At 36.0% G+C, this 10,678-nt stretch overlaps 1 protein-coding gene across 1 annotated transcript in view; it reads left to right on the forward strand.

Annotated features, from left to right (window-relative positions):
- LOC103907074 (triadin-like) overlaps window positions 1-10,678 on the forward strand; it is a 68,657-nt gene that overhangs the window by 41,505 nt on the left and 16,474 nt on the right. The window contains exons 12-14 of the mRNA XM_009289177.1: window positions 2,011-2,037; window positions 3,117-3,152; window positions 4,354-4,401. Of these exons, the coding sequence (XP_009287452.1) occupies window positions 2,011-2,037; window positions 3,117-3,152; window positions 4,354-4,401 (111 nt within the window). The remainder of the gene's footprint in view (window positions 1-2,010; window positions 2,038-3,116; window positions 3,153-4,353; window positions 4,402-10,678) is intronic.

The raw sequence follows: 10,678 nt of genomic DNA on the forward strand, positions 1-10,678 counted from the left end.
TTGAGCTAACCATCCTTGAATATATCTAGTTCAAGATTTTAAGTACCAGAGCTATCTATTTTAAATTACTTTCTTCCACTCAAAGAAGAACACTTAGCTGGATCACTGCCTTCTTTATTCTGGAGCTCTATATAGTTTTGCTTCATATATTTCTCAGCCAGGTGTACAGTATGTTCGCCGTAACATGAACATAGCTATCACGTAATTCAGCATGAGATATAGCCATGGACACAAAATGCTCACTGATTTTGGAGTTCAGGTCTAGCAGAAATGTAAAATAAATCCATACACTTTTCCTGGGCCAAATTTATTCACACATTACACCCTGTGCAGTCTTACTGTAAAAGTAAATGGGATTTAAATGAGTAGAGAGATTGTGTCATTAAATGAATGACAGGTTATAAGCAGAAATACAAGTTTGAGTTTGAAAAGTCCCCAAATTAACAACAAATACATTTTTATAGTAACCTGCTAAGTGAATTACCATGCAATTATAAAAGTAATTAATAAACTATCTTATTTTTCATTATTTCTGTTTTAGCACGCAGGAGGGTCTTTGACAGCAATTGATCCTATATCAAATTTGAATGTGTAATGAAACTCAGAATTTACTCCCTGCATACTGACTAAAGACTCTCAAATTGTGAGAGGTTACCTTGAACAGAGGACAAAACTGGTAGCATCTCTTACTCATGCAAGAAGTAATACCAAACCGTGTTTTGCAATCAAGAGGAAGAACTCCTCGGTTAAGGAGTGAGGGCATGAACCCCTTTCCTAGATTTGGTGCCTGAGACAATTTTTTTTTTTCTTGTGAAAATGAGAAGACGTATTAATCTATGGGTCACCATGCAGTAATGTATCAGCTTTCAGCACGTGTGAGCATAATCGTAAGCAGAAATGTAAATATTAAAGGACTTAAGCATGCTAGCATTTAATAGCAGCAGAACTGGCCTTTGCTGAATGCCTGTGGTGCCTAAGTATTGAGCACTGACATTTATGAGTCTCCTTATGAATGAAGACATGAATGAAAGTTTCCTGGGCTGTGTTAGTGAAAATCATGCTTAATTGCTCAGTGTTCCTGTTGAAAAAACATTGACTGAAACATTTTCACCTTGGTGTGAGCTGTAGAACCTCATGTTCTTCTGAAGCCAAAACTCGGCATGAAGAAAATAATTCCATCAAAGGAGACCTTGAAATGTTTTGTGAGCATATTCCTTTTTTATGCAGCTCTAGGTTCAAAGAATAAAGGTTTTTCCTGCCTAGTGAGGTTATTCTCTTTCCTTAAAATTGTGTTCTAAAATAAAACTGGGACTAATGAAGTAGCAATGTGTAAAAAATTCTTGAATTCCAAATCACAATTTAATCCATTCCTTTGATTTAAAAAGACTAATGATGGTTTATACCATGAAATTTCTATCCCATCACATTGATCAATTTTCATTTATTATTATGGGTATTATAATAGCACAGGAATATATTTTTTTCTTTTGTGCTAGGTGCTGTGCTCTCAAGTGCATTTATTCTTAAAAGGCAAAGCAAACTGATAATGCAGGAGAAACAGTTATAGAGGGGTGAATGCCAGCTATTTAAGGTCAGTGTCAGTCTTTGGTTGGGATGTGTGGATGATAAGAAAAGAGAGTTAAAAATTAAACTGAATACATTTTTTGGAAAATAGCATAGTCAGCTATAACCTTGAATGCACATTTAAAAAGAACTCTATTTAAATATTTGCTTGCCGGAAAGCTTTGATTGGCACAGTGTTTGCATTTGCGGGAACCATTGCATGCTGGATTATAGTACTTCAAAGAGTGAGACTCTTAGCTTTCAGTGTGAAATTCTGTGTACATGCCCATTGTTAAGGCACATTTCTTTGCAAATTAATATCCTGCAGAAAAGTTGCAGATGAAAGAGATATATTTAAATGGTTACTTGCCTTGAAAAAGCATGGTACTGAACCTCATATTCTTTTCCTTCCCCCCTTCCTCTTCATTTCTGATTGTTTTCCTGGAGAGCCAACAGGTGAAATCCCAACAGCAGGTAAATATTACATTTCTCTGGTATGTCTTATGGAAAGAATGAATGAACATACCAGTGTTGATTAATACACATTTTTCATCAACAATGAACAATGCTGATGTAAACCAGCATTGGCAAACTGACAGCATTGCAGCTGCACAGGTCTCTACCAAAGACTGTTCTGATCGGCTGATTATGTTATTTTCAGTGTTCATCTACTGCAGCATGTTTTGGTGAGCTAGACACAGGTGATCAGCACTGAGCAAGCTAGTGTTAATCAGATAACACATGCACCAGAAGCCTTTGAACAAAGCGTTATTACAACTGGTTGGGTGATATGAAGTGAAAATGAACAATTCGAAGGCAGCCTGCCAGTTTTCTGCTGTAGTCAACAGGGAATACTGAAATGGGCTCAGATGCCTGAAGCAATACACCTTGCTTAATTTCAGTCTGCCTTGTTGAATAGAGTCACAGACCGAATGTCTGTGTTTTTGCGGGCTGGGGAAAAGGATGCTGAAAAGAAAAAAGAACATGTTCTAAGTGAATGTACAATTAGAGAAAAATAAACTAAATAAAATAAATCAGAAAGAATCTAGTGCTGCAGGACTTCAGAATGGTCACATCTGGTGGTTCTAAAGGTCCATCTAGCTCCATATCCTGGGGTGGGGTTTTTTTGTTTATTTGTTTCAGACAATCGAGATTGCTCCGGGAAAGAGAGTAAAAAGCAGGCAATAGGCAGAGGGATCCTTCCCTGCTGCATTTTGGGAGCCAATAATTAAGGAATTCTGGCAGTAGTTAGGGAATTACAGAATTCTAGTGCCTAAAGCCTTTATCAGGAGTTTCCAAACTACTCTGCAACCAGCAACATTCAAACAATTTCCAATGACTATTCAGAAAGCCCAGAACTGCTACTGCCACTAAGGGTAGCAGCCACTGCTGTAATATTGGATACATTGTATACATGCCATGAGACACATTTAGCACAGTTATTATTCCATGGAAATTACTAGGGAGATCAGCTCTGTGCAATGTACTTATTGTAAGAGCCCCATATTTCTGATGCCTGTCGCTTAATGTTGTTTCCTTGCAAATCTTTCTAGCCACGAAAAAAACAAAGACAGCTAAGGAAAAAGAAGGTAGGAATTTACTCTGTGTGTGCATATATATGTAGAAGATCACAATTAAAATAGTATAAGATTACAATTGTGCATGTATTGCTATTTGAAACAACCCCAAAAAGATCTGTGTTAATTTTCAAAGAATTTTACTTGAAAACTCTAGGTAATAATCTATTCAGCAGTCAATTTATCAATCTTGAACTGTGCTACTTTTTCCTTGCTAGAAAAAACGATTGAGAAGAAACATCTGAAAGATGAAAAAAACAAAGGTAATAAAGGGATGAAAATCTCTGCAAACAGCAATGAAAATGCAAACATTAGGATTTTTTCATGGGATTGGAAAGACGAGCTTTGTTAGTCTTTCTAAATATATGCAAGTAAGCCAAAATGATGAAGTTGTGCATAAATCCCCAGTAATTGAATGTCTGATGGCTCCCTTGCCCATGAGTATCAAGGATTCCATCAACACATCCAATCTGGCTGCAGCAGTGCCCTGCCTGTGACCCTCCCTGGCTGGTACAGCATTAGCCTGTCCGCAGGGTCCTCCAGCACTCTATCCACAGACTACTAGGATTAGTAGTTCCCACTTAGTCTGCTGTTATGCTCCCTAGTGAGGTGATGCAAAGTTCATCTCCATAGCTTGTGTGATGCTTTAGATCACCAGCTGCATACTGTAGCATAACTACATTGATAACAAGAAGCGCTTTTTACAATTAAGATAGACTGCGTCGTCACCTATATTCTGACTAACCTGTTGGACACAGCACTGTCTTGATTGTTTCCCTACAGTAATGTCCAGACAGAGAAACAGTTTCTGCTATACCTCTGAGGATAATTAATAGTAATAAGTTACACTAATTTATTAAGTTAGTGGTCTAAGACATAAATGTCTTCCCTACATTGGTGAAAGACAGTGACTTGCATATAAACATTGTGTATTGAAGTCCTGGAACCTCAAAGGATAACAGTTGGTTAGTTGTACTGCTGCAAGTTTGCTAAACTAGTATCTAGAAGCAGTTTGCTTCTATGGTTTTACTACACACAAAATTTCTATGTTTAAATAATTTACTAGGAAAGTCACATTTAAAAAGCCAATCTGTTTTATACAGATTCTTATCTGTGAGTTGATTCCAAGAAACTAGCATGTTTCTTATTGAAATTTATTTAAATATTTTGACCTGAAACTGCAGATTAATTTGCCATCTGTTTTGTTCTTTAGGAGTCCCACCAGCAAAAGAAGCTCCACGACATCACAACCTGACATCAGGTATATGATTTTCCTTTATTGTAAAGGAACTTCCTTTTGCTTTCCAAAATTTTTCTTTTTGTTGTTTTTATTTTGTTTGGGGGGGGGGGGAGTGTCATAATGGAGATCACTCTTGATCTTTTCACATCTCTTATTCAAGTCTAGGGGACACGATGTGAGGCAAGCCAGGTAAATCAAATCCATAAATATTTTTCCTGTGGAGAATGATTTGCTCAAATGGTATTGCTTTACCACCTTCCTAAACTTTTAAACATATATTCATTTAATTAATTTATAAAGCAAGTGGTCTGTAATTAATTTGGCAGTGCATTATTTAAAACAAACATATGCTCCTCATAGAAAATCTGTTCCATAACAAAACCACATAAGGAGAAGCACGTTCAATTTATTTTCTCTCACATTAATAAATATTGTCTCCCATCATCATGTGCCCTCTGCTCCAACCCCCCCGGAAAAAAGGTAAATAAAGGTAGGGCATCTTAGGAAGAAATCGCCCTGCAGTGTGTTATCAGTTAGCGCCATGCTTTTCCTAGTTTACGGTAAAAAAAGAAATATGTTCCAGATTCCTGACTAGTGTAAATTAATCCCTATGACTTCAGTCATGACAGACAATGTTCAAAGTCTTTAATCTCACCTGTCAGGTATAACTGGTTTATACAGAAAATATGAACTAAATATTAATATGGATCCTCCCCCCCAACTTTGTTGTCTCAAACGACTGAGGAAAGAATTTTACCTCTAATCATTTAGACTGTTTTGTTGTATATGATTTTCTTACCTCTTTTGCTATAAGTAGAATGCTTTAGAGTCCTATATACATGATATAAAATGTGTGATATATGTGTAGTTATATGTAGCTATGTATTTAGAAATATCTATTTATCCATATGTATAAACTTAAAATATTTGAATAATAATAAAAAAGGTAGCTAAGTATAAAACAAGTACAGAGCAATCTGACATCAAGGAAGAGAAAATGCAAATGAAATGCGAAGATCAGGCATCCAAATGTTAGCATGTGTATTTGTATGAAAACATTTGCACACATGGCTCACAAGACTTCTGTATAAGGGCAACTACATTTACATATAAGAATGGCTTAGCTTTTTTTTCATCTTTTTTTTTTTTAATCAGGAATACAGAGTTGTAGAGCCAGATATAGACTTTATTTCCTCTTAATGATTCTGTTGTTAACTGATAGATACAGAAGGTAGAATCTATGTTAGCAAAAAGTTATTACTATTTTATTAATATAGAATTCATATAGATCAAATAGTGCTAATCATAATAAATAAGCAGTAAGTTAAACCAAAGATTTTGGCAGGAGAGAAAAGAATTATCTTATGGAGCAAAATTCCAAATTCAGTGTAAAACAGGAATGTGCTAAAACTTGTCTCCCAGCGGACTTTCTCCTGCACACCACACTCCTGCAAAATTTACATCATTCAAAAACTGTGGTACTGTGGCTTTCATTTACAGTAATTGTTATGATTGGTTAATTTAATTGTACATTATCATTGTGCAATTATTCTTGACTGGATGTTTCCCAGATTATAAGCAGCTCTGTGCAAACCGTTCTTCGTAACTGGCTTTGCAAACAGAATTTAGTATGCAAGTATTTTCAAACTATTGTTTGTCCACTAAAAAGAAGAAGATAGTTTTCAGACAATTGGATGAAAGGTTTGCAGAAAAATATCAAAGTGATTTCTCCTTATGAATGTTGTTCTTTGGTATTTGTTCACATTGAGAATTTAAAAGTTGAGACCAAATCTTAGGTCGTGTACACTTGAGTTGGGACTCGATAGCTTTTGCCTGTTCTGTTTGCAGATGAAGCCAGTGCATTTTCCCCAGTGCACTGAATACTAATACTTTTTGCTGATAAATGGAAATAGAAAATGATTTACACATTAAGCTAATCCAAAAATTTAAATAGTAAACCTTCTTTCAGCTTTCAAAAGCTGAATAGAGTAGATTCATGTGTTCTTAGATTTTAATCAGTCCTTCAACCTTTCCCTGATATTAAAAAGTAACCAGATAAAGACAAATAAGCAATTTAAAAAACTGTATACATCTTCAATTTTAGAATGCTCCACATTTAAACAGAATTTTAACCTTCCATAAACAATGGTGATATGTGCAGTAGACACTAAATTTCACTCCCCTGTAGAGCTGCAAGAAATTACTTAGAATTCTTTGTCCTTCTTTCTCCTGTCCTAAATGTCAAAAATTCACATTTGTACCCAGACTGAAACTTACCCACACAAAAATTGGGAATTTCTTGGAACTCATTTTTTTTCTTCTATCTTATAACAAATATATTTGCAAGCACAGAGAAGCAGATTTTTCAATTCTTGGAGTAAAATTTGAGGAGTGTACAAATTCAACTCTGTGGTGAGGACTATCTACCATACCCTTTACATGAACAGCTGTATATAATTACGAGTTTGTTTTGAGGCTTATACCAGAGTATGAAAATCTAAATTAATCAAAAGTTGATTATGTTTATTGCCATTACCTTGTAAGTGTCCTGATGGCTGAAAACTCAGGAAACAATGTGTGTTACATTTGTCATACTGTTAGTTGAAGAGGTTGATGTTTCTATTGTGCTGTTATCTAAGCCCACAGATATGCAAATGTGGCAGAAATAAAGAGAGGCTGGGGGGGGAGAGGATGAAAAGTGAGAAATAATGAGATTGATACTAACCCTGTATACATTTCTTTGTTAAATTAGAGAAATATGTGGATTATTCTCAAGGTCAAGAGAAATCAAACTAGTCATGCTAACTTCCATGTAAATAGATGTGTCATAAATAGACTTACATAATACATGCATCTAACCTCATACATTATTAGAGGTTTAAAACTTTCTTGGACGTGAGAACTTCTATAGTTACTGTCTAGTCAAAGAAGTTGTACCTCTGGGAAAGCTAAAATTATCATTAAGCAGAGTTGGAACACCGTTTATATGAACATACTATGCTAGCACTTTTATGAAAAAAAAGCATCTCAGCTAGACTTTTCCTCTGCTTCTGCAGTGATAGAGAGCAATACAGTTTCTCAGATGTTTTCTAGCATAAAGAGGAATCATTTCATCATATTATCAGCAAAAGATATTCAATGGCACATAGTGATCACCACATGAAAACCTCAGCAGCTCCAGTGGATTAATTCATTACATGTCTGTATTAGCATGAGGTGATTGGTTTATTACTGTAGGGTTGTTTTATTGCTTTGCACTTTCTGTCTTCCTGTGATATATTTTCCAATGCAAAGATGATTTCCAAATCTGCAGTTGGAAGGGGTTCTATTTAATGTGAGATTTGATATGAGAGCCATTTGAGAGACCATCAAGGATGTTTCCTCAATGCTGAGGGAACATAAACTTGTCAGCAATGCAACGTGTAAGATTTTTTCCATGGATCGTTATTTTGAAAGAGAATGAGACCACTTTCCTTTATTTTTTCCTTGGTTCTGAAGCATTTGAAGACTTTGGAGGAAGACATGATCCTTTTCATTATTCTGAAGTTGTAGTTTTTGTCAATTTCATTAAGCACAAACATATTGGTACTGTTCTATAAAATAGAAGCATTGAACTACTTTTAAAATAATGCACAATATTCAAAAGAGAAGGCAAGAACTTCATCACTGCAGGACAGGTAGCTCTCATCTATAGACAGGTGATGAACTGAAGATACTATATTTTCTACTCTCCTTGCCACCCAGACAGCCTGTACATCCCAGATGTATGATGGTTCTGGTATTCTATCAGCAGTTTCTTCCAGAACTTCAGCTGCATAAACTCATACTCCTGAAGCTGACCATTTGAATGCAACTAGATCAAAGAAGCTGAACAAAAATGTTGAGGAGAAAAGATACAAAGTCCTTTCTCAAAATAGAAAAATAGATCAAGGGAGGGACCATTAACTGTAACAGCTGTGTCTCTGAAAGTAATAATGAAAACAGTAATAGCATCCTCGAAATAATTTATGTTAGAGATTCATCATTTTTTTCTCACCAGAATTCAGCAATAAATCACTAATATTTATGTTGTATTTTCTGGACATAAGAAAGTGTGCCATTGGCTGGAAAATAAGAGAAGGAACTGGCACTCTAAGAAGTTTCAGATTCTTTTGTATAAGAGCTGTGCTCATTCATTTACAAGACCTGTGTCTATGCAGGTTTTTCTCATTCAGTAAGATTTTCCAGGTTGCTCATCACTCTGCAGTACAAGCGCTCAGTGTGAGAGCAGGATGAGCTGCGCTCTAAGGCTGCTTGCAAGAGTCTGTGTAGACCAGCCTCCGTTCTGCAGATATACAGGAATGTCTCAATACTTCATGTTTGTTAGAATTGTGAGGACCAAGGCGGCCTATACAGGTTTTCCAACAACTTGGTGTTAGTCATTCCACTATTCTGAAGTCGACATTTAAAGAAATACTTGGAGACTAAATCTCAGCAGGTTTGTCTAACCAGGGGCATACTGTGCATTAACAAGAGGTGTACATTTAAAGAGCTCAAATAAACAGTGCTAAATGCTTGAGTGGTCACTTATTAAGAACTAAGGTGACCTTGATTTAATTTAGTTTAACCTATTTTGAAATTGAATTGATGAAAATTTAGCTGAGGCTGCTTTAATTCTGAATGAATGCCCACACAACATTTTTATATGGCCTAATTTATCCATTTTTAAAGTTAACTTGAATTAATCTTCCTGATTGTTTCTACATAGAAAAGTCACATAAGGGGGAAATACCAGATATACTGTGGTAGCTAGGTAAAATAAAAGCTTTATGGTCTGGTATGAAGCTGATTAAATGTCACTGGAAACCTTCTTATAGATTGCAATAAGTTTTGAAACTCAAAATCTGTAAATACACACCACAAATGGGAACAATACATCAGTTTTTATGCTAATTATAAGCTTATAAATAGCCTGTCAGCATAGTGACATTGTAACCTAAATTATGAATTACAGACATTCTATTTAAATGCCCAAAGGGTAAGTTTTATCTTTTGAAACAAAGAATTTCATGGGAAGAATCTCTGGGTTCCTGTTATGTCTTCTACAGGAGGACATCTATCCCTAGCTCTGAACTAATCTTTTTTTTATCTTTGGCTATATTTGGTAACTTCATTACCTTATCTTGAGTTTATTTGTTGTCAAGATTGGTTTACAATTAGGAATTACTGAGAGAGATTCTCAGTTTTCCATTATGACAAGAGTTACTTGGACTCAGTTTAAAGTCCACCTCCCCAGTAAACAGTCATAAGTTTTCAAAGTAATCAACACAGTGACAAAAGAAGGGTTGATTCAGCTCAATTTCTGTGTAGCACTTATAAATATTAGCTACATGTTAATAGCACTTGAACTTTACTAGCTCAGTCTTCAAATTACTGAGAAACTCTTCTTATTGTTGTGCAAGCTTTAGCTGTGCCACAACTGTGAATGTGCTTTATAGACCATATTGATAGACTTAATCTAAAATCCATAAGAGATAAATCCTGAAGATTAATGAGCAGAGAGAGTCCTTGCCAAACAACAGTGAAAACCACTGTTAAAAATTTAAAGTCAGAACCAAGACATTATTTTAGAGGATTTTAACATCCCAAATAGTCTGTCAAAGAGGTTCCATAAAGCCTAAGGTTTTTACATTCATAAAGCACCTTCCCGTGTACACACAGATTTTTTTGGCCCCTACATCCCTGTTTTTTGAAAGAGGGAAAACTGTTGGCCTAGTGCCCAGTTCCTACAAAAACTTCATTAGGATCCAGAAACTTCCTAACAATTCCTGTCTGCCAGACATGCTTTGAGTACAACTAACACATCAACAACATCAAGCCCTTGACAGAATGCAGCTGTAATTACTTTACATCAACAACATCAAACCCTTGACAGAATGCAGCTGTAATTACTTTGCTTCTAAAATGGTGGTGACAGTGATACTTTCTCTACCCTTGTGTATCATAGAATCATAGAATATCTCAAGTTGGAAGGGACCCATAAGGATCATCGAGTCCAACTCCCTGCTCCTCGCAGGACTATCTAAAAGTAAAACATATGACTAAGAGCGTTGTCCAGATGCTCCTTGAACTCTGACAGGTTTGGTGCTCTGACCACTTCCCTGGGGAGCCAGTTCCAGTGATTGACCGCCCTCTCAGTAAAGAACCTTTTCTTAATGTCCAATCTGAACTTCCCCTGACACAGCTTCATACCATTTCCACGTGTCCTATCGCTGGTCACCAGAGAGAGGAGGTCAGCACCTCCCCCTCTGCTGCCCCC

This window comes from Aptenodytes forsteri, unplaced genomic scaffold, assembly GCF_000699145.1.
Source record: "Aptenodytes forsteri isolate BGI_AS27 unplaced genomic scaffold, ASM69914v1 Scaffold217, whole genome shotgun sequence".
NCBI lineage: Eukaryota > Metazoa > Chordata > Aves > Sphenisciformes > Spheniscidae > Aptenodytes > Aptenodytes forsteri.